The sequence below is a fragment of the Elephas maximus genome, chromosome 19 (genome assembly GCF_024166365.1).
Source record: "Elephas maximus indicus isolate mEleMax1 chromosome 19, mEleMax1 primary haplotype, whole genome shotgun sequence".
Lineage (NCBI taxonomy): Eukaryota > Metazoa > Chordata > Mammalia > Proboscidea > Elephantidae > Elephas > Elephas maximus.
The window spans coordinates 49,593,251-49,620,748 of NC_064837.1; the positions used below are offsets into that span (position 1 = coordinate 49,593,251).

The 27,498-nt window shown below is 47.0% G+C and overlaps 2 protein-coding genes across 4 annotated transcripts; both read left to right on the forward strand.

The window, feature by feature from the left end:
• The first annotated feature begins 16,091 nt into the window (after positions 1–16,091).
• On the forward strand, positions 16,092–17,972 carry RAMP2 (receptor activity modifying protein 2). Of its 3 annotated transcripts, XM_049861213.1 has the most exons (5): positions 16,092–16,288; positions 16,744–16,809; positions 16,936–17,004; positions 17,217–17,325; positions 17,466–17,972. In XM_049861213.1, the coding sequence occupies exons 1-5, from the start codon at positions 16,189–16,191 to the stop codon at positions 17,719–17,721; spliced, it is 600 nt and encodes a 199-aa protein (XP_049717170.1). In that variant the 5' UTR covers positions 16,092–16,188; the 3' UTR covers positions 17,722–17,972. The 3 variants fall into 3 exon arrangements, with proteins under 3 accessions (XP_049717170.1, XP_049717171.1, XP_049717172.1); XM_049861214.1 differs by lacking the exon at positions 16,936–17,004 and having other exon boundaries at positions 17,466–17,971; XM_049861215.1 differs by lacking the exons at positions 16,744–16,809; positions 16,936–17,004.
• Positions 17,973–22,136: 4,164 nt separating this feature from the next.
• VPS25 (vacuolar protein sorting 25 homolog) lies at positions 22,137–26,718 on the forward strand. Its single transcript, XM_049860995.1, has 6 exons — positions 22,137–22,245; positions 22,451–22,596; positions 23,321–23,374; positions 23,745–23,833; positions 24,605–24,680; positions 26,066–26,718. The coding sequence occupies exons 1-6, from the start codon at positions 22,193–22,195 to the stop codon at positions 26,176–26,178; spliced, it is 531 nt and encodes a 176-aa protein (XP_049716952.1). The 5' UTR covers positions 22,137–22,192; the 3' UTR covers positions 26,179–26,718.
• Positions 26,719–27,498: the final 780 nt, after the last annotated feature.

The following is a 27,498-nucleotide window of genomic DNA, read 5'->3' on the forward strand; positions in this document are numbered from 1 at the left end:
GGTTCCACCATCCCCACACTTTGGTGACAGCTATGTCTCACTTCGACATTTGAAGCCAACCTGGAGCCTCTTCGTACTGACCGCTTCACACCTACCTATGAAGTTCTAAGTTACTCTATAAGCTCTAAACTACCCTGTTGCTTTGTTTACACCTGACTTACCTATTTATGCAAATAGTTTTCCCAGTCACCTAAATTTAAAAATTTAGTATTATATCAAATTATCTCCTTACAAGATCCCTATTAGTTAAAAAGGAGAAAAAAATAGTAACTTTACAGGGGAGAAACCTAGCAGACACCACCTTAACTAAATGATCAAAGTTAACATTACCAATGTTGAGACTTATTCTTATCAGGTACCTTCCAGTATGAAGCACTGAGAAGGGTACAAAATCACTTCTGTAGTGTTCTTGCCAAAAATGCATAACCTGACTTTAATCATGAGGAAACACTCAAACTCAAATTGAGGAGTAATCTACAAAACAACTGACCAGCACTGTTCAAAAGTGACAAGGTCATGAAAGAAAGAAAGGACAAGAGACTGTCCCAGATTGAGGGAGACTAAGGAGACATGACAACAAAAGGTAATTTGTGACCCTGGATTGAACCCTGGCCCAGAAAAAGAACAGTAGTGGGAAAATTGTTGATATTAGAATAAGGTCTGTGAACTAGTTAATAGTATCTTATCAAGAGGTAACTTTGGTGAAGGGTAAGACAGTACACAATACTGGGGATACCAGAACAACTTGTACAAGGCAAGGTCATGGAAGCTCCATAGATACATCCAAACTCCCTGAGGGACCAAGTTACTGGGCTGAGGGCTGTGGGGACCCTGGTCTCAGGGAACATCTAGTTCAATTGGCATACATAGTTCATAAAGAGAATGTTCTACATTCTACTTTGGTGAGTAGCATCTGGGGTCTTAAAAGCCTGTGAGCAGCCATCTAAAATACTATACTGGTCTCACCCCTTCAGGAGCAAAGGAGAAGGAGGAAAACTAGAGACACAAGGGAAAGATTAGTCCAAAGGACTAATGGACCACAACTACCACAGCCTCCACCAGTCTGAGTCCAGTACAACTAGATAGTGCCTGTCTGCTCCGACAGGAATCACAATAGAGGGTCCCAGACAGAGCTGGAGAAAAATGTAGAACAAAATTCTAACTCGCAAAAAAAGACCAGACTTACTGGCCTGACAGAGACTGGAGAAACCCAAGTGTATGGCCCCCAGACACCGTTTTAGCTCAGTAATGAAGTCATTCTTGAGGTTCACCCTTCATCCAAAAATTAGACAGGCACATAAAACAAAATGAGACTGAAGGGACACGCCAGACCAGGGGCAAGGACTAGAAGACAGGAGGGGACAGGAAAGTTGCTAATAGGGAACCCAAGGTAGAGAAGGGAGAGTGTTGACATGTCGTGGGGTTGAAAACCAATGACATAAAACAATATGTGTGCTGTTTAATAAGATGCTAGTTCTGTAAACCTTCATCTAAAGTACAGTAAAAAAAAAAAGTATCATCAATGTTAATTCCTGGTTTTGATAACTGTACTATGGTTATGTAAGATGCTAACGATTGAGGAATTTAGGTGAAGGATATAGAGACACTTTCTGTACTATATTTGCAACTCTTTTGTAAGTCTGAAATTATTTCAAAATATCAAGTTAAAAAATTAAAATACAAAATAATATCTTGCATTTGCTTCCAACTGTACAATTACAAAAGCCTTTCATGTACATTTATTTTCAAATAATCTTCACCACAGCCCTATGAAGGAGATGAACGCATTTCAGTTTTACACATGAGATTGTTCTGGCACAAGAGAGTTAAAAGACCTGCCTTACACAGAATCTTAAACTCGGGTCTTTGAATTCCAGATTCAGTGTTCCTTCACTTGTATCAGAAACTTTGATCTTGCTGTTTTTCCCTCACTCCCATCTGATTAACTACCAAATTATGGCAAATATTCCTTCATATTTGCAGTTTCCATCCCCACTGCTTTTTAAATCAATGGTTCTCAAACTTGGCTTACACTGAAATCACCTGTTGTTGCTGTTGTTAGGTGCCGGTTGAGCTGGTTCTGACTCGTAGTGACCCCATGTACAACAGAAGGAAACACTGCCCGGTCCTGCACCATCCTCACAATCATTGTTATGCTTGAGCCCATTGTTGCAGCCACTGTGTCAATCCATCTCATTGAGGGTCTTCCTCTTTTTCTCTGACCCTCTATCAAGCATGATGTCCTTCTCCAGGGACTGACCCTCTTGATAGCACATCCAAAGTATGTGAGACAGAGTCTCGCCATCCTTGCTTCTAAGGAACATTCTGGTTGTACTTCTTCCAAGACAGGTTTGTTCATTCTTTTGGCAGTCCATGGTATATTCAATATTCTTCCCCAACACCACAATCCAAAGATGTCAATTCTTCAGTCTTCTTATTCATTGTCCAGCTTTCGCATACATATGAGGCAATTGAAAAAAACATAGCTTGGGTCAGGCACAACTTAGTCTTCGCTTTTCAACACTTTAAAGAGGTCTTTTGCAGCAGATTTACCCAATGCAATGCGTCTTTTGATTTCTTGACTGCTGCTTCCGTGGGTGTTGATTGTGGACCCAAGTAAAATGAAATCCATGACAACTTCAATCTTTTCTCCATTTATCATGATGTTGCTTATTGGTCCAGTTGTGAGGATTTTTGTTTTCTTAATGTCGAGGTGTAATCCACAGTGAAGGCTGTGAGCTTTGATCTTCATTAGTAAGTGCTTCAAGTCCTCTTCATTTTCAGCAAGGAAGGTTGTGTCATCTGCATAATGCAGGTGTTACTTCATCTTCCTCCAATCCTGATGCCCCGTTCTTCTTCATAGAGTCCAGCTTCTCAGATTATTTGCTCAGCATACAGATTGAATAGGCATGGTGAAAAGATACAAGGCTGGTGCACAATTTTCCTGACTTTAAACATGCTCTATCCCCTTTGTCATGGATTGAATTGTGTCCACCCAAAAATATGTGTCAGCTTGGTTAGGCCATGATTCCCAGTATTGTGTGGTTGTCCTCCATTTTGTGATTGTAATTTTATGTTAAGAGGATTAGGGTGGGATTGTAACACCACACTTACTCAGGTCACCTGCCTGTTCCAGTGTAAAGGGAGTTTCCCTGGGGTGTGGCCTGCACCACCTTTTATCTCAAGAAATAAAAGGAAAGGGAAGCAAGCAGAGAGTTGGGACCTCATACCACCAAGAAAGTAGCACGAGGAGCAGAGCACATTCTTTGGACCTGGGGTCCCTGCGCCTGACAAGTTCCTTGACCAGGGGAAGATTGAGGACAAGGACCGTCTTCCAGAGCCGACAGAGAGAGAAAGCCTTCCCCTGGAGCTGGCACCCTGAATTTAGACTTTTAGCCTTTTTTACTGTGAGGAAATAAATTTCTCTTTGTTAAAGCCATCCACTTGTGGTATTTCTGTTACGGCAGCACTAGGTAACTAAGACACCCTTGTTCTGTTCAAATGACTGCGTCTTGATCTGTGTACAGGTCCCTGATGAGCACAATTAAGTATTCTGGAATTCCTGTTCTTCACAATGTTATCCATAATTTGTTATGATCCACACAGTCAAATGCCTTTGCATAGTCAATAAAACACAGGTAAACATCTTAATAAATACCGATGCCCAATTCCCACACCCAGAGAGTCTGATTAATTGATCTGGGGGATAGCCTGGGCTTCAAGAGTTTTAAAAGCTTTCCAGGTGAGTTTAATGTGTAGGCAAGTTTTAGAACTATTGTATGTACTGCATAAATAATTGCTAAAAGAAAGGAAGAATGTGGGTTATTTAAGAAGAGATATTCAGGAGATCTGGATGTCAGGAGACAGGCTGATGAGGAATTTGGGAATCATCAGTATTTTGATGGTAACTGAAGCCATGGAAGCAGACAACATTGCCTTAAAAGAGTATGTCAGGCAATAAGAGGAGAGACACTAAGAAGTTTTGAGATAACAAGGAAAGTATGCTTATAGAAGTCCCCGAGTGGTACAGTTAAGCGCTAGACTACTAGTCAAAAGGTTAGCAGTTTAAACCTACCCAGAGGTGACTCAGAAGACAGGCCTGGTGATCTGCTTCCAAAAGGTCACAGCCTTGAAAACCCCATGGAACAGTTCTACTCTGCACATAGAGGTCTACTCTATTCCAGTTTCCATGAGCCAGAGTCACCTGGACAACAATTGTTATGGAAATATTTGGAGGTAGAAAAGAAGGAAAGTGAGATTTGGATTTATTTAGGTCATTCTTACAGCCCAGCTCCAGCTCCACCACTTCATTAAGCCTCACAGCCCTCATGGATCTCCTGGGTGCTTCCATTTCAGTCCCACTTTACATCTGTATCCTTTCATATCTGGCACAGGACTGAACACAGGGCTCAGTAATTCTTATTCACTAAAGGTTTATGAAAACAACCTTCTGCATTACCAATAAGCTTAGGGTTCTTGGGGAAAATTTGTTTGCCTGTTGCTTCCTTCACATTGTGATGGGAGAACGTTTTTCTTGAGACCAGACTCTTTCTTAGTTGACTGAGTTCCATGTGGCACTAGCAGCCAATCTTTGTTTGGCTACCTCTTCCCTACAATTCTTTTTGTTTTTCAGCCCTTCAGGTCTTTGTCCTGTAAATTCGTAGAAAAGCTGTTGGCCAGATGTCAACAACTGGACCTTTGAAAAACAGTACCATCACCCCTGCCCCACTCCTTTGCACCCCACCCCTAGGCAGTTAATGGAAAAAGGGAATAACTGTGTCACTCCTGGCTTCCAGTTGCTCATCTTGCTCTTAAATTGGAGGCCTCTGGGGCCAAAAGAAACTGGACAAAGTGTGCTGAGTAGCCTAATAGGACTGGTTCTTTCTCTGAAAGTTCCCTGTTGCGGAAAAATAAAATTATGTGTTTAATTTCTGAAACCCAATGCTTGATTTGCCTTGGCAGCCATTCTCCAGGGCTTGGCTGAGAGTCCAGCAACACTAGTACAGTCACTGATTAATATCAGCTCAACTTGCTCCCTGAAAGAGGAGAGCATTATTTACTCGACCATTTTTCTTAAGTCTTTTTTAATTTGTGTGTATTTTACCAGTAATTTTATTGGCTTTAACATGATATATCTCTAGCCACTGGCCCCAGTGAAGACTTCTCTGCTGTGAGCACTCACAGCCCCATCACAAACAGGATTTTTTTTCAATCCAGTGATTCACACCAACAGGTCACATGTTCTGTTCCTTCTGGGATGGGCGGCTTCTAAGAGGACTTTTGTCTACTGCTGGTCTCCAGGCCACTGGGAGAAAGGCAAGGAGGTGATGTTTCCCAGCAGGGGCCTACCCAGGAAAAACAGCACCTATGGCAATTAGTTTTAAATTGCTGAATGATCTCTCACAGCTGGCTATGGAAACGGCAGTGACTAATAGAAACTGCACATGCCCTACCTGCTATACCTTAGTTACGCCTCTGCTTCCCAGAATTCAGAGTTTTCTGCACTATTCCTTCCTCCTTTCCAACTTGAACCCCCATTGAATTGTGACCCTGTGGCCTATTCTGCCCCTCCCCTGGTAAAACCCGAAGGGATATCAAATAGCAATTCTCCAAGGGGACACAGAGGACTGAGGAAAGGTTGGGCCCCAGACAGTCCCTGACAGGGAAGTGTAAACACAGCTGTGGAGATGGGAGTAGAGGAACCCATCCTCCCTCCAACCCCGCCACCCCACTCAGTTCCCACCCAGAAGCAGGGAAAGGCCACCCTGTCATGAGAAAACAACAAAACAAAGAAAAGCACAACCTTAAAGCCTGCACAAAGGTCACTAAAAACTGGGGCTGCTGCCCAGGCCTTGGTGGGGCAGCTGAAGTGCCAGACCCCTCCCTGAACACTTAGCAGTGAAGGCAGCTCCAAAAATATTTGAGGTCTGGACATGGCTGAGCCTGGAAATATGGCTTGATTTTGAAGCCTCTCCACTCTTAGACACTTTGTCCTCTGATCTCAAAACACCCAACTTTCTACCCCAGGTATTTAGCTCCTGACCCCTAGTTGCTTTGGGATCATAATAACGCATTCAGCAAGTAAGAACAGGCCCACAATAAACTCTCATCCATTGCTATTATAAGTTTAAACTCTGAGCTTCCAAGCCACAATATCAGAAAAGGCCTCTTTAGCCTTTTTTAATTACAAAATAAGTAATTCCAGCTGGAAGGGACTTCCCATTTGGGGGGAATTACTTGTGTGGGATCCACGCCTTGATTTGTACATACTCTAAAAGCTCCAACCTTACAGCTAGGGTGGTGTTGCCTGTACAGCCTTGATCCCATAGGACACACCTTTGGCACCGCCCTGCCTGGGAAGTAACCCTAATTGAGTGGACAACTAATGATCTGTGCTTCCTTTCTGGCTATCAGGGCCCCAACTGTAAAAACAAAACGGCAGAATTAGGAAAATAAGAATGACAGCCTTCACATATTGACCGTTCATTATGTGCCTGGCACTGTGCTAAGGGCTTTACATAGACCATTTTGTTTCACATGAAGTCAGTAATATTCTTACACACATTTTACAGCTGAGGAAACTAGTGCTTAAAGAGATTCTGGCACTTGTCCAAGGTCACCCAGCTGGTAAGTGCCATGGCCAGGATTTGGGTCCAGTCAGTCTGACCCCCAGACTCATACTCTGAACCACTCCACTCTACTTCCTCCATTCTCTGAGGCCTCCTAGCTCTGACATCATGATTCTGGAGTCTCTCCATGGCTTTTTGCTGTCATCAGTGGCGCCAATGAGAGAAACATGTTTGGGACTCTAGTCTGTAAGTCTAGGGGAAAACAGTTTCTGAAAGCCAAGGGGCTCCTTATTTCCTTTGTACTGGAGAGGCCAGTCAAAGCTGGACCCTTGACAGACCCCGATATCAGCAAGGAACAGCTTGCGTGAAAGACAAACAAATCTTATCCAGATAGGAAAGGGGAGTTCCTTTGGTTCCGTCCATGACTTCCCCTCCTTTCTTCCCTAGCTTATCAACAGGGCCCCACATTGCTGATGCTATGGCATTTTGAACCCAGTGTGCTAGGATGGGGCACTAGGCTACAGAAATCCTTTTGAAGCAAGTGGCCATTCTACCCCCAATGTATACCATCTACAGATTACGTCCAGGATGCTTTATGTAAAGGAACAAAAATAAGTCATACTTATTTTTATATTTAACAAATTACTTTTAGCATTTACATAATCACTTGACATTGCACTGGGTATGTCTCATGTAATCCTCCTGAAATGGTTGGTAGGTAGGTATTTTTATCCTCATTTTACAGAGAAGGACATTGAGGCTCAGAAAAAATGACATTGTCCATGGCCATCAGAACTGGAATTCAAATCCAGGTTAGATCTGTCTGATTCCAAAGTCTGTTTTCTTTACAATAAAAGGAGTGTTATGTAAAGAAAATAACAAAGTTATGAAACAGGAAAGATCCCAGAATACCTTGGAAATACAGTTGTCATAACTATATGTGTCATACATGATGATAGTAACTATCATTTATTGCATGCTTACTAGTGCCAGGCATTGCCCCAAGTGCTTTACATACATTATCTGTTCTACTCAGTGAGATACACCCTATTAACCACATTTTGCAGATAAGGAAAAAAGCCCAGAGGAGTTAAGTAATTTGCACAAGGTCACATACTGCTAAATAAGTGATGGAGCTGGGATTCAAACCCTGGTCTGCCTGATCTCAAACTGTGTGTTCTTGACCATTAAGGCAATAATAATAATAATAGACATTGACTATGGGCCAAGAACTGCCAGAAATTCAAGCTGGATCCAGAAGACGATGTGGAACCAGGCATATCATTGCTGATGTCAGGTAAATCCTGGCTGAAACCAGAGAATACCAGAAAGATGTTTACCTGTGTTTTATTGGCTCTGCAAAGGCATTTGACTGTGTAGAACACAACAAATTATGGATAACATTGTAAAGAATGGGAATTCCAGAACACTTAATTGTGCTCATGAAGAACCTGTACATGGATGAATCCAGAGGCAGTACGAACAGAACGTCGTGATTTAAAGTCAGGAAAGGTGTGCATCAGGGTTGTATTCTTTCACCATTCCTATTCAATCTGTACGCTGAGCAAATAATCTGAGAAGCTGGACTATATGAAGAAGAACGGGGCATCAGAATTGGAGGAAGAAGAATTAACAACCTGAGTTATGTGGACGATACAACCTTGCTTGCTGAAAGTGAAGAGGACTTGAAGCACTTACTGATGAAGATCAAAGACCATAGCCTTCAGTATGGATTATACCTCAACATCAAGAAAACAAAAATCCTCACAACTGGACCAGTAAGCAACATCATGATAAATGGAGAAAAGACTGAAGTTGTCAAGGATTTCATTTTACTTGGATCCACAATCAATACCCATGGAAGCAGCGGTCAAGAAATCAAAAGACACATTGCATTGGGCAAATCTGCTGCAAAGGACCTCCTTAAAGTGTTGAAAAGCAAAGATGTCACTTTGAAGACTAATGTGTGCCTGACCCAAGCTATGATGTTTTCAGTCACCTCACGGGTATGCAAAAGCTGGTCAATGAATAAGGAAGACTGAAGAATTGACATCTTTGGATTGTGGTATTGGCAAAGAATATTGAATATACCATGGACTGCCAAAAGAACAAACAAATCTGTCTTGGAAGAAGTACAACCAGAATATTCCTTAGAAGCAAGGATGGCGAGGCTATGTCTCACATACTTTGGACATGTTATCAAGAAGGATCAGTGCCTAGAGAAGAACATTATGCTTGGTAAAGTAGGGGTTTAGCAAAAAAGAGGAAGACCCTTAACAAGATGGATTGACACAGTGGCTGCAACAATGGGCTCAAACGTAACAATGATTATGAGGATGGCACAGGACTCGGCAGTGTTTCCTTCTGTTGTACATAGGGTCGTTATGAGTTGGAACCAACTTGAAGGCACCTAACAACAACAACATGGGCCAAGTACTGTTCTAAGTGCTTTATGTCTTATAACTTTTAGATACTATTATTATCCTGATTTTACAAATGATTAAAATAATTGCTTTTTATAGTATTACTTAAGCTGAACTACTAGCCAAAACCTTGGTGGTTCAAACCCACCTAGAGGTGCCTCAGAAGACAGGACTGCTGATCTGCTTCCAAAAGGTCACAGCCTTGGAAACCCTATGGAGCAGTTGTACTCTGTACACACGGGCTCACCATGAGTCGGAATCGACAGCAATTAGCAACAGCAATAAGCTGTAATTATAGACAGCACACATTTTAAATACACATATGTTATTAGTATTATATTTGCTTAACATGTGTTGGATATTTGTTAAGATCTAGAAAATTATTTATTTCATAATGTCATGGTTTGGTTTCATTGTCCATCTAATGCATTAAGGTACTGGGGGAAAGGGTATGAAAAGATGCTGTCTACCTGTAAAAAAAAAAAAAAAATTTTTTTTTTATAGGTGAAGCAAGCATAGTCAGAGGAGAGGCAGTACTCCAGCGAGAAGGCCCTCTATGCCACAAGGAGCTCTGTCTGGCTGCCCATTTGTCCAGTCATCCTCAGTCCATCCTATTTGATTCTGTCTAGCAAGCTGGCTTCTACAAAATATGTGTAGAGCAGAGGTTAAGTGATCAGGCTTCAGCATCAAGCAAACCTGGGTTCAAAATCCAGGCTCTGCCAATATTAGTTGTATGACCTTAAACAAGCTACTTAACTTTTCTGAGCCTCAGTTTCCTCATCTGTGAAATGGACTGCTGTGGTATGTAATTTAACAGAGTTGTGAGTTTTAAACAGAATTTATGTGCAGCACTGAGTATACGCTTGGTCAATGAACATGAGCATCCCATGTTATACAACATTCATCCTCCTGGGGTACTGGGAGCCGGTAGAAGGGTTCTTGGGGATGGTTTCATAGGACAGACACAGAAAGCACACCTCCTCCTGAGAAATGGTGGTGGGGGGCGGGAAGCATGAAGCAATCCCGGCATCTGGCGTTGGGTCCTGACTGCAACTATGAGTCAGCCCCAGGTGCCAAGGGACCAGTTGTGTTCTCAGCAGTGCTGGGCGTGTGCTGTGGTTGTTTGGCTGTGGTCCTCCTAAGTCACGCAGTCTGCGTGTCGTTCTTGTGAATCTAGCCTTGGTTCTTCTCAGAAAAACAGCCTACATTATGTGATGTCATGGTCCAGCCTAGTTCGGGGAAGGAGGAAGTCAGTCTGGTCCTGGAAGAAGCTCTCTATCATTCTCTCCTTTTTCAAGACTCAGTAAGGAATCAATCTGAAGTGAGGGGGAGATGATAAATTAGAATGGCTAAAATGTGAACCTTAGCATCAAGCAGATCTAGGTTCAAATCCTGGCTATGCCAATGACTAGCTCTGGGACCTTGGGCCACTCACTTAAACTCTCTGATCCTGTTTCCCCATTTGACCCATGGAAAAGACAATTCTGATCTTGTGGGGGTGCTTTAAAAAATATATGCGAACCACTTGGCGCACGAGTCAGAGAACACACTGTGCGGCTCACAATAAGTGTTCAATAAATGATAGCTACAGCAGTTGAAGAGGAATATGACTGGACTATTTTCTCTGCTTTTAACCAACTTAAGGGCCAAAGTTTTCTCCAATAACCATTCTTCACTCTGGGAGCAGTCAGGGTCCTCCTATCATTCTGGAGATCCAGGGCCTGGGGAGCAATGGAGTAGTTGTGTCCCTACACTTTTGCCTTCCCTGCCTTAGCCAGCTGGCTCTCTAACTGCAGCTCCTCTGATTCTCCCTGCTGCCTTCTTTCCCTCTGAATAAATCTGTCTCTCTCATGTTTGGAAGGATCAGCCTTTCCCAGTCAAGACTTCTGGCTTCCCTGACCCTGCCTATCCCTCACATTGCTCGTCATTTTGCAGACAGATGGGGAAGAGGCCAGCATGTGTGAATGTCTCTACTTGGTAAAGACACTAATTGCAGTATGTTCTGCATAATTTCCATGGTATAGGAGACACCCCCTCACTCCAGTGCTTTTTTCCCCTCGTGTTGTCTTAGGTTTGGGGGGTGTCGTAGTTATCTAGTGCTGATATAACAGAAATATCACAAGTGGATGGCTGTAACAAACAGAAATTTATTTTCTCACAGTTTAGGAGGCTAGAAGTCTAAATTCAGAGTGTATGCTCTAGGGGAAGATTTTCTCTCTCTGTCAGCTCTGGAGGAAGGTCCTTGTATCTTTGTGCTCCTGGGCCATCTTCATGTGGCTTGGCATGTCTTCCCCCATCTCTGTTCTACTCCTTTGTTTAATCTCTTTTTATATCTCAAAAGAGATCGACTCAAGATACACCCTACACTAATCCTGCCACATTAACATAACAAAGACAACCCATTCCCAAATGAGATTGTAACCACAGGTTTAGAGGTTAGGACCTACCACACATATTTTGGGGGGGACTGTCATGGATTGAATTATGTTCCCCCAAAAATCTGTGTATCAACTTGGTTAGGCCATGATTCCCAGTATTGTTTGGTTGTTCTCCATTTTGTGATTGTAATTTTATTTTGAGAGGATTAGGGTGGGATTGTAAAACCACTCTTACTCAGATCATCTCCCTGAATCAAGGTAAAGGGAGTTTCCTTGGGGTGTGGCCTGCACCATCTTTTTTTAAATTGTGCTTTAAGTGAACATTTACAAATCAAGTCAGTCTCTCATACTAAAATTTATTTGCTCTCACCCTAATGGGACAGCACACTCCTTCTCTCCACTCTGTATTTTTGCGTCCATTCAGCCAGCTTCTGTCCCCCTCTGCCTTCTCATCTCCCCTCCAGACAGAAGCTGCCCACATAGTTTCATGTGTCTACTTGAGCCAAGAAGCTCACTCCTCATGAGTATCATTTTCTATTTTATAGTCCAATCTAATGCCTGTCTGAAGAGTTGGCTTTGGGAATGGTTCCTGTCTTGGGCTAACAGAAGGTCTGGGGACCATGGCCACCGGGGTCCTTCTAGTCTCAGTCAGATCATTAAGTCTGGTCTTTTTATGAGAATTTTAGGTCTGCATCCCACTGCTCTCCTGCTCCCTCAGGGGTTCTGTCTTGTGTTCCCAGTCAGGACAGTCATCGGTTGTAGCCAGGCACCATCTAGTTCTTCCGGTCTCAGGCTGACGTAGTTTCTGATTTATGTGGCCCTTTCTGTCCCTTGGGCTCCTAATTACCTTGTGTCTTAGTTGTTCTTCATTCTTCTTTGCTCCAGGTAGGTTGAGACCAATTGATGCATCTGAGATGGCCGCTTGCTAGTGTTTAAGACCCCAGATGCCACTCCCCGAAGTAGAATGCTGAATGTTTTCTTAATAGATTTTATTATGCCAGTTGACCTAGATGTCCCCTGAAACCATGGTCCCCACACCTCTGCCCCTGCTATGCTGGCCTTAAAAGCATTCAGTTTATTCAGGGAACTTCTTCTGCACCACCTCTTATCTCTCAAGAGATAAAAGGAAAGGGAAGCAAGCAGAGAGTTGGGGGCTTCATACCACCAAGAAAGCAGCACCAAGAGCAGAGCATGTCCTTTGGACCCGGAATCCCTGCACCTGAGAAGCTCCTCAACTGTGGGAAGACTGAGGACAAGTATCTTCTTCCAGAGCCCACAGAAAGAGAAAGCCTTCCCTTGAAGCTGCCACTTTGAATTGAGACTTTTAGCCTACTTTACTGTGAGGAAATAAATTTCTCTTTGTTAAAGCCATCTGCTTGTGGTACTTCTGTTATGGCAGCACTAGAGGACAAAAACAGGGACATAATTCAATCTACAAAAGGAGGGATGGCTGAGAATTAGAAATGGCACTCCTTCTAAGGGTCGAGTCACTTCTCCCCCTGGTCCAGGCAGGATGGCCCTTGGCCTGCAAGAAGAAAGGAAATTTTCATGGCAGTAGGATCCTTGTCCAGGGGGAATCAATCTAGGTTGGGTCAGAAATCTCAGGACAATATCCAGAACCAGATTCCTCTCTTCCCAAGCACTGAAAGTGGGAGGGCAGTAGAGGAAAATGGGGATATGAAAGGACCTTATAGATGCCACTGGATTAGTGGTTAAGTGCTAACGCTGCTAACGAAAGGGTTGGCAGTTCAAATCCACCCGGCGCTCCTTGGAAACTATGGGGCAGTTCTACTCTGCCCTATAGGGCCGCTATGAGTCGGAATCGACTTGACGACACTGGGTTTGGTTTGGATACAAGAAAAAAAGACTAAAGGCAGTAGACAACTCACTGGCAACTAACAACAACAACAACAAAAGCATATTAGTTGAAAGAGGCACGTCTATATATAATATCATGGAATGATACTCAAGACATATTATTAAGAGAAAAAGAAAAAAGAAAAGTCACTGAACAATAGGTATATTAGATCCTATATATTTTTTTAATCCAAAATATGTGGGGAGGAGAGTGAGGCAGGAGTGGAGGTATAAAGCTTTCTCTGCTGGTTAAATAGTTTACAACTAGTATATATTCATGCATTACTTCTAATTTAAAAATAGGGGATATTTTTAATATCAAAATTAGAAACAGGTTTAGAGAGGGCCCCCAGGGTAGAAAACAGGGAACTTCCCATGGACCACCCTCAGACCCTAAAGAAATCCTTCCGCTCCCACTGCTGCAGATCATGGGCTAATTTTCTATTGCAACCAGGAAGAGGAAGGTGAGGTCTCCAGTCATCTGTTCAGCCCCAAAGGACACCTATAAGAGATCCCCATGACCATCATGGCCAGCAGTCAATGAAAACATCCAATCGGTATGAAAAAGGGGGAATAGAAAAATCAGAAGAGAGGAAATTCCCTGATTCTCCAACTAGAGGCTTTGTCCTCCCAAGTTCAGAGATAACTGCTGTCACGGATTGAATTGTGTCTCTCCCCAAAATGTGTCAACTTGGTTAGGCCATGATTCCCAGTATTGTGTGATTGTCCTCCATTTTGTGATTGTAATTTTACTCTGAGAGGATTAGGGTGGGATTGTAATACCACCCTTACACAGGTCACCCCCCGATCTAAGGTAAAGGGAGTTTCCCTGGGGTGTGGCCTGGGAAGCAAAGAAAGGGAAGCAAGCAGAGAGTAGGGGACCTCATACCACCAAGAAAGCAGCACCAAGAGCAGAGTGTGTTCTTTGGACATGGGGTCCCTGCGCCTGAGAACCTTCTTGACCAGGGGAAGATTGAGGACAAGGAACTTCCTCCAGAGCCGACACAGAGAGAAAGCCTTCCCCTGGAGCAAATGCCCTGAATTTGGACTTGGAAGATACTAAAACCAAAACCAAATCCGCTGCCATCGAGTTGATTCCAACGCATAGTGATGCTGTAAGACAGAGTAGAACCGCCCAACAGTGTTTCCAAGGAGAGCCTGGCAGATTTGAACTGCCAGCCTCTGGGTTAACAGCTGTAGCACTTAACCACTATGCCACCAGGGCTCTGCTTCTGGCCCTCAACCAAATAAATAAAAGGCCGTTGCTGCAGAGTCAATTCCAACTCATTCTGGCCCTAGCCCAGTGGAAAAGGCTGGCTTTGCTTTGGGCCCCTCCTTGCTGCCCCTTCCCATCTTATCACCCAGAAATCTCCCTCTTAACCACAGTCATGGGTGGGAGGGAAGGGGTATCATTTGATCCCTAGCCTGAAAGTTGACTGCCTCTTTCCTGCACCATTGCAGTAGATGGCCCTCAACAGGAGGGCTTGGGGTTAATGCTAAGTGGACCACATTCTCACTCTTTCTGGATGCCTTACTAAAGCATCCTCTTGACCTCAGCTATGGAGGAAGACAACAGGTTTTCAGCAGCCACATTTCAAGAGCCTGAGACCCTGAGACGAAGATTTTAAGACAGAGAGATGAAGAAAGATAATTTGTGGTGAGGAGGAATCAGCAAACTGCGACAACAGCAGCAGCTGAGTCCAAGGGTGAGTGTCTGGAAGTAATTTAGTAAAGTTGGGTGCTGACAGCTGTGTCTGGGAATTGAACACCATGGCCATCCCAGCTCCTGGGCTCCTCTGATGCTCCAGGCTAATGAAGCCCCGGCCCAGGACACAAAGGCAGCTGTGGTGTAGCAGAAGTCAGGCCCACTGGGGCCCCAAGCCCCAAGCTCAACTTTGCTGCTTACTAGTAGTGTGACTTTAGGCAAATCACTTAGAAAAGGAAATTAGCATCTGTTGAGTGAGTGCAATACCCTTTCACATATTTCATCCTCATCAAAGTTTGGTGGGGAGGGTAATGTCCCTGTTTTACATTAAAGGAAACTGAGGATCCAAAGATAAATGAATCATCAAGGTAATAGAGCTGGGGAGTGGGTAGGTAGGTAGGATTAGGACCCAGAGCTTCTGACCTCAAGTTCTGTGCTCCTTCCCTGAGTTTCAGTTTCTCATAAATGAGGTCTAAACCCCTCCCCCCTTTCTTTCTCACAACCTTGGTCTTGCAGAGTTGCGACCACCTTTTTGCTGGAAATGTAGGACTCTTACTTTTGCCCCTCCCACCCCCCCAACCCAGTTTGTGATCTAGGTCCCAGGAGATGCCCTGAGGGGAGGGTATTTGGACTTCGGTTTCCCCTCTCCCCCTATTCCCAGGCCTTCTCACTATTCGGGAGGGCCGGCTCCCTCTTCTACCCAGCGTTAGCAGGCGGGCTGACATCAGTGGGTGTTCCCAGGGCAAAGCCACTCTTGAGCTCCAGGCGCCCCTTCCCCCACGGCCCATGCGACGTCGAGAGGCCCTCCGAGCTCCCAGCCCCCTTTCCTCTTCTTCAGGTCCTGGAGGGCAGCTTGCGCCCCCCTACCTCCTCGCCCCAAAAGAAAGAGGGCGATTAGAGTCAGGGGAGCGGATGCTGGGAAACCCTGGCGAGCCCAAGTCTCCAAGCGGAAGAGTCCAGGAAAAGGGTCCGCGTTCTGAAGTTACGCGTGGAGCTGTCCAGCCCTGCGGCGTAACTAGAAGAAAGGGGGGCGACGCCGGCAAGGCGGAGGGAGCTCGGGCGCCAGGGGCGGGGTGCCGCAACGACTCCCCCTCCAGCCCGCGGCCCCGGGCCTCGCCACCGCCCCCCACGTGGCCGCGGCCGTCCCAGCCCCTCCGAGGAAGCGGCGCGGCTTCCTGCGGCTCGGGCCGGGGATATAGGCGCCCCCGCCCGGGCCGGTCCAGCGCCGCTGCCGCTCCTCGCCTTCTCGTCGCGCCATGGTCTCGCTTCGAACGGAGAGCTCCGCCGGCCGCCCGCGGCTCCCAGCGACCCGCGCCGGGCGGCCGGCCGCGCTCCGCCTCCTCCTCCTGCTGGGCGGTGAGCGCGCGCCCCGGGCCCAGGCGGGAGGCCCCGGAGAGTGGGGGGCTGGACGGCCGAGTCCGGAAGGGGCCCCGGGGGCGGGGACAGACAGACAGACCGGCAAGCGCTGTCCTTCGAACAGTCCGTGGGCCCACCTCCGCGCGGGCACAGCGCGGGATGCTTCCCACTTGGAGAAAGCTGGGGTTCCGGGGCCCCCGCGGAGAAGTCTCAAGGGAGGTTTGGGGTTGGCAAGGAGGGAGTGGGCTTTGGCAGCCTGGATGTGAGTGGGAAGGAGCTGGTACCGGCCTCTTCTCTCCTGGGCACCGAGGCATTCATTAGGAGCCCGGATTAGCCTTCTTTGTCTTCTGAGAGTAGCCCTGAGTTCCCAGGGGCTCAGTCTCTAACCCCTCCCCTCCAGGCTCCACTGCCCAGATCCCCGCCATCCCACCTCCCTCTCCCATTTCTGCCCACAGCTGTCTTGAAGCCCCAGGAGTCCCTGGCACAGCCTGTAACCACCCCAGGCAGCTTGGGGTCAGAAGGTGGGTGCCCAGATGCTGTGGGAGGGTGGCCTAGAGCAAGGAGGAGAATCAGAAGGATCTCTTTCCTGCAAGGCAGGCCCCAACCCCAATTGGTGCCCCACTAAACTCCCTTCTGTTCTCTTGGAGTTTCCTGTGGTCTTTCTCCCTCTCATCGCACAAAGCCCCTGCCGAGCTCTGAGCTGGCCCACCTCACAGGTGGGTGAGAAGACCCCATGAAAATGTGTATGGGGAAGCTCTTGTCAGGTGGGAAGTGCTGCACATGTGGAAGGCATTAAATGATTCCTGAGCCTAAACTGCCTCCTCAGCCAGAAGTGTCTTGCTTGGGAAACTTTCCAAGGCTGTCCTGAGCAGAGTTGGGGGGGGGAGGGGGTAAGGGTGTGGTAAATATGCAGCATCTGTGTCCACAGGGAAGATGGTGCAGAAGTATGAGACATATGTCCAAAACTGCTGGCTAGAGTATAAGAAGCTTATGGACCCTCTCGAAAAGGATTGGTGTGACTGGGCCATGATTAGAAGGTAGGGGCAGTGCTGGAGGGTGTCTTGGCCCAGGGTGGGCCTGCTCCCTGGTCTGGTTCTTCAGATGGGCCTGGGGTGAGTGTGGGGCACACCTCTCTGTGGGTCCAATCCTTCCTCACTGGAGTTCTCTCTCATCCCAGTCCTTATAGCTTACTTCGTTACTGCTTGGAGCACTATGCCGAGGAGTCTGGCCTGGGCTTCCCCAACCCCTGGGCAGAGAGGGCCATCTTTAAGACTCACCAGATGCACTTTGCCAACTGCTCCCTGCTTAAGCCCACCTTCTGCGACCCCCCAGAGGATGTGCTCCTGGCCATGATCATAGCACCCATCTGCCTCATCCCCTTCCTTGTCACCCTTGTGGTGTGGCAGAGTAAAGACAATGAGGCCCAGGCCTAGGGTCCACAAGCTTCTCAGTGGCTATATTACTCCTCTCCCCTGCCCCCACAGCCCCACCTCAGACCTTAATGCCTTTCCCCCTTTCTTCCCCTCTCTACCCCCTTCTCTCACTCTCACCCCAACCGCAGGTCCTGGAATTGGTGAAAATGGAAGCTGGGTGGGGTCAAGGCACAAACTCTGTAATGCGGTCTTCAAAATAAACCTTTTTTGTGTGTGCACTGTCCCCTTCCCCATCCCAGTGTAGCCTGCATCCTTCCCAGAGTCCCTGCCTCTCCCACAGGCCCTCAGCTTTTGTCAACAGAACTGGAAGAATCTGGATGATCCCACTGCTTTTTTTCACCTGCTCCCCCCACTGGCCCCTCCCACCTGAAGGCCACACCCCTACACTCCTTCCTCCCAGGGTTGGGCCCTTCCTGCCCCTATCCAAACCCAGCTCCAGGAAACGTGCAGGAAGAGACTCCCTTCCGGTCTGGACAGCAGCTGGGGGGCCTGCGATTGGGAAGGTATGGGGGGAGGGCAGAATCTCTGCTCTGACTCCTGCAAGAAGGAAGGGGGGCTACCCAGGAGCTCTGACTTCTCCCCTTCTTCATGCCTCGGTTTACTCCTGAGGCCTGTAAGTAGGAATCCTGACCTGACCAACAGGAGTCCATCCATAAACACTTTAGAATTGAGGGCAGAGGCTTCTTCTCCTAGGTTCATCACAGACTCCTCTTCTAGATCCCGGCCCTCATCCTACATTGTCCTGAACCCCGGGGTGTGGCCTACAGCCTGGCCGCACACTGCCCCCTGGTGTCCACTAAAGCCAACAACCAGAAGATGGATGTAACCTGGAGGAAGCTCAAAGCTGAAGAGCATTGGACTCGGGGGTCAAAAGCTTGTCATCTCCATAGCAACCACTAGTTCTCCCCGCCACACACACCCTTATATCAGCTTTCTGAGGAACGTCTATATTCCCTAAAGACAACTTGGTTATACCTAGCCACTCTCTGCGAGTCACCATTTCTGCATATGGACACCCTTCTATGGAGTCCAAGGAGTTCTGGTGGCACAATGGTTAAGTGCTCAGAGGCTAACTGAAAGATCTCCAGTTTGAATCCACCAGTCACTCTGCAGGAGAAAAGACCAAGCCTTGAAAATCCTATTGGGCAGTTCTAGTCTGTCCTACAGGATCACTGTGAGTCGGAAGCGACTCAACGGTACACAACAGCAACATATGGAGTCCCTGGGTGGTGCAAACAAACACTCAGCTGCTAACTGAAAGGTTGGAGGTTCAAGCCCACCACTGGTACCGCAGAAGAAAAGTCTGGTGATCTACTTTCAAAAAGTCAGTCACTAAAAACCTCATAGAGCACAGCTCTACTCAGACACATGGGGTCGCCATGAGTCAGAATTGACTCAACAGTAACTGCTTATATGTTCCCTGGATAGCAAGGCCCAGTTTTCACTGGGGAACCTCTACCTCCAGCCCTTCCTGGGGCATACCTGCCAGGTCATTGAAAATATCTAGAAGACAGCTTTGTTTCCATAGACACCCTGAGCTTCTTTATGAACTCTCCTTTCCTCCTGGTTGAAATATCTGCTTTCCTGAATACATGCATGTCTGTTTCCTAGGAAATGCCTTCTATTCCATGCATGTATGCCTGTATGCTTTCTGGAATGTTTCTCTTCATGCTCTGAGACACACTTCTCTCAGGACACATCTTTCTCTCTAGAGACACACCTATTCCCAAGGATATTTCAAGTTTTCTCCTGAGGTAAACCTTTGTTCTAGTTCCATGAACACATATATCTTCCCCAAGGGTGTATCTGCCCTCTTGTTGGCATGTTTTTGCCTTCATGGATTTTACTAATATACATCAAGGGCCCTAGTGGTATAACACACTGTGTGGTTTATTTTGTGGGAAACACGAACTAGATAAGGCCTGGTTTCTGCCATCAATAGCTTTCATCTAGTAGGGGAGTTGACAATGTGCACAAATAAGCAAAAAGAATGGAGTGTAATGAGAGTAATACAAGAAGTACAAGCCAAATGTTATCTGAGTGTAAAAGACGGAGGGGTCACATATGCCTGGGATGATCACAGGAGGTGTGATCACAGGAGGGTGATTGTAGAGTTGTTACATGAGCTAGGCCTTAGAGGGAATATTCTAGGAAAGAGAGTAGAAAAGGAGATGGATTAGAAAATTATCACAATAATCTAGGCTTGAGAAAGTGGGGTCATAAACCAGAGGAGTGGTGAATGGGGATATAAAAAAGAACTAAAAGCAGGAGAGATGATTAAAAAGTGGGGAGTGGGGGATTAGCAGGATTTGGATATGAAAGGGTGAAAGAGCAGAATGGTGGGGAGAGGGGCTTAAGGCTGACTCAGACTTTGAACCTGAGTTACTAGGAGAATGATGGCGTAGTGGTTAAGTGCTACGGCTGCTAACCAAAGGGTCGGCAGTTCAAATCCACCAGGTGCTCCTTGGAAACTCTATGGGGCAGTTCTACTCTGTCATGTAGGGTCACTATGAGTCAGAATCGACTCGATGGCACTGGGGGTGGGGTTGGGGATGGCAGTAATAATAGAAAGGACCATTAGGACGAGGAACTAGCCTGGAGAGAAGGAGCCAGAATGTGAGTCAACAATGAAACATTCAAGTTCTTCTCCATATGTAGAAAGTTAGAAACGGGGTATGGTAAGAAAAGAGACCAGAGCTGGAAATATAGGTTTGGAAGTCCCCTGCACAGAAATGTTATGTGATGCCATAGGAGGGATGAGAGCTCTTAGAGAGATGGTGTACTGACAAGAAGAAGGGCTGAGGTTAAGAAACAGCCACATTTAGTGAATGAGGGAAAAAAAGGAGACAGAGAGAAAGATTAGAGAAGTAGCAGGAAAAGGATAAAGCCATTCCATGGAGGCAAAGGAGATGCTGACCTTTGAGAATGCATTATCAATTGATTGGTTCTTTCATTCATTCAACAAATATATGTTGGACACTTCTTGGGCCAGGGACTGTGCACAATAAAGGACAGACTTGGATGGTGGAAAGGTTAGAGATCAGGTACAAAGTCAAGAGAGTGGCAGGGTCAAGGAAACTGGACACATTTTCAAATAGGGAGGACCTGAACATGTTTGTACACTGGAGGAATGGTGCCAGTGGAAAAAGAGAGGGAAGATCATAGAGAAGTCCTGGAGGAAGTTAGAGAGGGGCTCAAGAAGATATGCCAGGAAATGGAACAACCAAAACAGTGATAAAGAACATTCACACATTGTGAAGAATGTAACTGATGTCAGTGAACAATTTTTGTAGAAATTGTTGAATGAGAACCTAAACTGCTGTGTAAAACTTCACTGAAAACACAACAACAAAAAAGTTTTTTTTAAAGAGAAGATACGCCAAAGGGTTGGGCTTGAAAAGGAAGAGTGAAACTTTTTCTTTGAGTCCAAAAGGAAGAGGGAGTGGAGAATAATTTTTGAAGGATGAGTCAGTCAAGTGTGGTAACAGGCAAAGACAGAAGGATTAAGGGGTTCACATGCATGGCCTCAATCTCATAAAATGGGAAGGAAAAGTATTTTGCAGACAGGGTAGAGATGGGAACAAGTAGAGTGGCTTGATGAGCTTGGAAAATTTGAACAGCTGTCTGACATATGTCACAAGGAGTCAATAAAAGACAAATAAATGGTCACTGGGCTGCATTGAGAGCCCAGCAATGAAGTTAGTCAAGGAATCTGGGGCTCGGCCGACAAGTTCTGGTGGCTTATTTTCAGTAGTACTCAGCAATCCAGGAGTTTAAAAAATAGGACTGGGGTAGGAGGGCAGGTAGCAACAACTTTGGTTTGGGGACAGACAACCAAATAGGCAGGCAAGGAGAGAACTGAGTAGTCTAGGCTGGGTAAAGAGTTCGATATGACCAAAAGGGGTCCTAGGACTTGGGACTAGAATAGTGAGGTGGTGGGAAAAGGAGGAGATACATAGCTGTGGTCAAAGAAGGCAGCTCTGAAAGATGGAAGCAGGGCCATCTCTAGTAATACAAACTACAGGGTGTGCACTCACTGGTGCTGTGGGAGAAGTGATGGAACCAAAGGACAAAGAAGTTGAGGAGATCGAGGAATTATGAGGCGTTTAAATTAAATGCTAATTGATACGAATGTTAATACTTCAAAAAGCCTGGCATCGTAGAAATAAGCTTAGGGTGGAGTTTGGAGACCTGGGTTCTACCTGCAATTCTACTAACAAACTGTGACATCTTGGGGAAGTCCTTGCTCTTCTCTGGGGCTGAACCAGAAGACTTCTTAGGCCCCTTCCTACTATAAAAGTCAAAAATTCTTAATAGCAGAGTCTGGCTGAAGCGGAGTTTGACTCCTGCGCTGGGCCAACGCGCTCCTGAAAGGCGATCGGAACCTTTGTGCTGTGCTTTTCGCCCGGACGTGCCGAAGCGGAGACCGGAAGTCCTTGCCGGGAGGTTCCGGGTTCCCTTGGCTACTACGATGGCGATGAGTTTCGAGTGGCCGTGGCAGTATCGCTTCCCGCCCTTCTTTACGTGAGGCTCAGACCCCGAGAAGCCCTTCTGTGCCTCCCTTCCCCACCCTGGGCTTAGCCCTGCTGCTTCACATGGGAATGGGGAGAATGGACCCGGCCGCCACTACCCTCAGCCCCCAATTTGCTCCCCCGAACGTGGCCCGGACAATTGCTGCTTCTTACCCACTCAAGCCCTCTAATTTTGCTCCTCACCCTTCACCCGGCAGGTTACAGCCGAACGTGGACACCCGGCAGAAGCAGCTGGCCGCCTGGTGCTCGCTGGTCTTGTCCTTCTGCCGCCTGCACAAACAGTCCAGCATGACGGTGATGGAAGCTCAGGAGAGCCCGCTCTTCAACAACGTCAAGCTGCAACGTATCCTCCCTCAGGCTCTCCCACAGCCCACACACGTGCACTTCCACACTGTCGCACTAACTGAGACTTCATACCCACCCGTTCACTCAGGCAGATCCTCACCTAAACTGGACTTGGGAAAAAGGGAGCATGTGTAAGCTAACATCCATTTTACCCTTAATGCAGTACAGAACTGTAGCCACTTGTCCTAGGCAGTGATGAGCGTCCAGGTGTCATTCAGGTCTTAGGGACTCTGCCTCTGATGCAAGTCCCAACCTCAACCTGAGCTCTCTCCCTCTTTTTTTTTTTTTTTTTTTTTTGCGTCTTCTTTCCTCTCCTCTCTGAGACTCAAACCTCTTATTACCTTTAATAACTTTCTCCATGCACTCCATCCCCCATCCAGGAAGTAAGGGTCATTTATTTTTGGTGCCTGATTCATCTTTAAAATATCTGTGGAGAAAGGCTAAAGGGAGGGGAGAGGACAGAGGGTGAGGAATGGTAGCAGGTTTTATTTTCTAAAGCCCTTCCTCTTAATTGTAGGAGTTTCTCTTTATCTCCCTCCCCTCAGTATCTAGAAAAGGCCAGTTTATATCCTGTTGGGGAATTACATGTATATGCATGTGAAAGGGAGAGGAAGGGGGCAGGTGGTTCACAGCATGGGACTGGTTCTGAGAATTTTTATACTACCAGTTCATATTTCATATCAGTTTATATCAAGTATATCATTCACTTAACGGTAAACCAGGGAAGCTCCCTGTGGAATCAATTCAGATTGTATTAGAGGAACTGAGGAAGAAAGGTGGGTTCAGTTCTTCAGATTCCTAATTTATCTTTCTAGCTGGGTTTTTCTGAGGGCAGATTAGGACAAGTCTTTCCCCTTTAACAATTTTTTTTTTTTTTCTCTCTCCTGGCTTGGAGCCCAGAGTGTACTTGTATAGTAGATGGTCCAGTTCCCCAGGTCTTCCCCCCAACATTTGTGTAACAAAATTAGAATTTCTCCATTTGTGCCCTAAGACCTGAAGAGAGGTAGGAGAATGGTTCCCTTGTAGATAATAAAACCAATATTGAATCTCTCTGAAAGCTGAGTCTCTTCCACTCTGTCCCACCTTGCTGTTCCCCTCTTCGTCCCTTCTTAGAGCATGATGCTTTCATAAGTATCTGTTTTACAGGGAACCTTGAGTGGTTGGATAAGAACAAGTCTAGCTTCCTGATCATGTGGCGGAGGCCAGAAGAATGGGGGAAACTCATCTATCAGTGGGTGAGATCATCCTGGCACTGAGTACGCAGTAAAGGAGAGTAATATGTGTGCCTAGCAGATATCTGGTGTTCCCAGATCAGACTGAACACAGTGGGGAATGGGTAGAAAGAGGACGTGTAGGCCTTCCAGGCAAACCTCTTTTTTGCAATGACTCAATTTCCTTGGCTGCACAGAACTTCCCTTTCTTTGCCTGTAGGAGGCAGGGACTACTTGAGGCCATGTTTGGAGAATGCAATACTGGGAACCACGGGTGCTATCATTGGCAGGAGCCTATGGCCACAGGAGATAAATGGGGAAAGGAAGGAAAAAAAAAAGCACTGGGGCCCCTCCCCCACTACACTCTTTTGGGACTGTCCACAACATGAATGAGACATTCTGAACCAGTATGGGTGTGGGGGCAGAATGCTTTCTCCCCCAAATTCTCAGCCACCACAAGCCCCAAACATTCCCAAGGGAGGGAGGAGGGGAAGAAGCATCAACAATCCAAACACAACAAATACACCACCCATTCCTGAACAGGAAAACAACCAGAATGAGAGGTCACTCAGACACGTGAAGGCCTGTGGTTTAGTGGTTCTGAATGTGTGTGTACACATATAAATATAGCACCCGTAAGGGTTGTGGCTTTTAGGCTACTCCTCTGCAGAGGCAACAGTGAGCCCTGCTTTGAGGATAGGTACCATTCCTGGATCAGAGAGTTGGAGCTGGTGAAGTTACCTTCTCCCAAACGATTCCTGATCCCTATTCAATCCCCGTTTTCTGTGTCCACAGGTTTCCAAAAGTGGCCAAAACAACTCCGTGTTCACCCTATATGAACTGACCAATGGGGAAGACACAGAGGATGAGGGTAATGCCTTTCCCTTCCCTCTGTCAGTTTTGTCACCTGAATCCTCTCTACCCTTGGTTTAACTGGCATTCAGACTTCCCATTTCTATGGCTCTGAATTCCAAGTACTACAGGTTCTTAACTCACATCCAAGGATTCCGTAAACTACCTGAATTCACATGCAAAAAAAAAATATATATATATATTTTTGTTTGTGCGGGTGTTTATTTTTCAAGGGATGGAGTCCGTATTATAAGTTTGCTGCGGGCATCTACGACACATGAAAAGTTAAGAACTGGTATAGATGACAAATGAGGAACCAAGGTAGGGGGATTAAGCCTGAAATCTAATTCCTTGCTGACTCAGGCTTTCTTTCACCCTTTATTCTTAAGAGGGCTCATAATTTGTGAGCGTCAACTGAAGGGATTGGACCAGTACCCCAGCCCATTTAAATACTTTGGTTTCTGGCCAGGCAAGGATTTGTATACTGTTTGATTTTTGCATAGTGTAAACACTCTTAGCTCTTTTCTCTAATTCCATATTCTGTTCAGATCCCTAGGATCATGAAAAGTTTTAATCTTAGCAGGGGTAACGGGGCCACCTCCCCTTTCTGCCAGGCCTTGGCTGCCCCAGCAGAGTTTACAGCTCTTGGCCATTCCCCCCTGCTCTGCAGGCCTCTGCTTGCTACTCCCACCATCACCCCATGACTTCAGCGCTGCAGCCTCGCCCGGCCCACCACTCAGGCTGGGCAAAGCTAGAGGCTCCCTCAGAAAGTAAGCTCCCTGACTTCAGACCTCGGCCCTGCATGGGGTGAGGTGTGCAAGCCTGTTGGGGCTTGCCTCCTGCCTCTCACACCTCCCTGCAGTATCTTGCTATATCTCCAGGTACACAGCTGGCCCTTGGCTCTCGGCCCTGTCCTTTTTTACTAGGAAATGGCAGATACCTATGCTGGACCTTAACAGTCTTCTGGCCAGGGGTACTGGCTATTCTTTGTGTTAGGACAGGTCCTCCTGATGGGTGTAGATATGCGACTATGGTCTGTGTCCAGTGACAAGGGCCTTGACTTTGCCTGGGCCTGATTGTCAGGGCCCCCCTCTTTGTGGTCTGCAAGCAGATCGTGTCACCTTGTACAGCAGACATTAATGGCAAGGGTGGGGGGAGAGCGTGGGGGTTGAGAACCAGGAAGGGAGAAATAAGCATGAGTGCTCATTTCTTGCTGACTTAGGCTTTTTTCTAGTCCTCACTCTTAAGAAGTGCCCAGGAATTGTGAGTGGTGGCTGCAGAATATAGATAGCATGTGCATATGTGGTCCCTCCAGATCTCAGGTTCCAGCTAGACCGCTCTCTTCAGAGACTCTGGGCCCCAAGGAGCCGAGTGTCCCTGACTGCCCCATCTCTCCCTATCTAGAGTTCCATGGACTGGATGAGGCCACCCTACTTCGGGCCCTGCAGGCCCTACAGCAGGAGCACAAAGCCGAGATCATCACTGTCAGCGATGGCCGAGGTGTCAAGTTCTTCTAGCAGAGACCTGTCTCATTTTGCTTCTTACCTCCCACCCTTCCAGGGCTTTCAAAAGGAGACACACCCAGTGTCCCCACAGACTGGGCCTGTGACTCCACCAGACTCAAAAGGACTCCAGTCCTGAAGGCTGAGACCCAGGGATGGATTTCCCACTAACCCTATCCATCTGTCCCCAGGATAGGGTGAGAGTGAGGTGTCAGAGAGAAAAGATGTGCTTCTTGTTGCCCTACCTCCTCTCCCATCCTAGAATGTCCCTGAGCCAGGGTCTGTAAACCTCACTTGACATGTGTTCACACACATATACACACACGCCTGCACAAGCTTCTGTCTCCTCCCCCTTCCACTCCCTAAGCTGCTGTTGCCTCCCCTCTCAGGCTGGTGCTGGATCCTTCCTAGGGGGCAGGGGAAGCCCTGGCTGCAGGCAGCCTTCCAGGCAATATCAAGATAGGAGGCCCAAGAAGAGACCTGGCAGTGAGAGGCAGGCGAGACACTGATTTATGATATTAAAAATTTCAACTCCCATTGCCTGCCTTCAAGTTACTACTGGATTAGGGATGGGGAGGGCTGTTAAGTGTTAACCACCTGAGTGAATCCCAGCCAAGGAGAGGGCAGAGAAGGCCTGTGACCTTGGTGAATGAAAAGGTTCTCCAGGGCCCACTGGCTCCAGTGATCCTGTGGTTTACATCTGTTCGGTGGGTCGTGTGGGGGAGTGCTGATAGAACACAGCTTGGGGACAGATGGCTTTCTGTTCTGGAATTGGAGTCACTTAATGACTCCCCATCTCCCCCAAGAAAGTCCTGAACTCTGAAGCCCCTCCCTCCACCCATCTGGTCTGGGTGCGGTAGTTGTGGTCAAGGGGAGCTGAGAGGGGGTAAAACGGATGTGGACTTTGGTTTATTGGAGACTTTGGCAAACAGAAGGGGAGGAAAGAGAGCCCACAGAGCAAAAACAGCCTCTTTGGCTAGCGCCAGGCTGCGGCCAAGGTTTTGTGTGTGTCTCTGTGTGTGTCTCTGTGTCCGTGACACCCGGCTCTGCGTTTGAGGGAGGGGCGTGTCCCTGTGCAGCCTGGGTGGACAGTGGCGTCGTTGGAGAAAGCAGACCGCCACTGACCTCTGTATGGTCGGCCTGGGGCCTCGATTAGGTGCTGCCTTATCTGGGGTGCGCAGGAATGTGGTAGCCTTCCCTTAAGTACCCCCCTCTAAGGCTGGGGGACCGCAGTCACATTTCCCCTCCCTGTCGCAAGTGTCCCGCCTCCCCAACGCAAAAGCATTTTTGCGCACTCAGTGCGGGAGGCCATCACTCCCTGACCCAGCTCCGGTC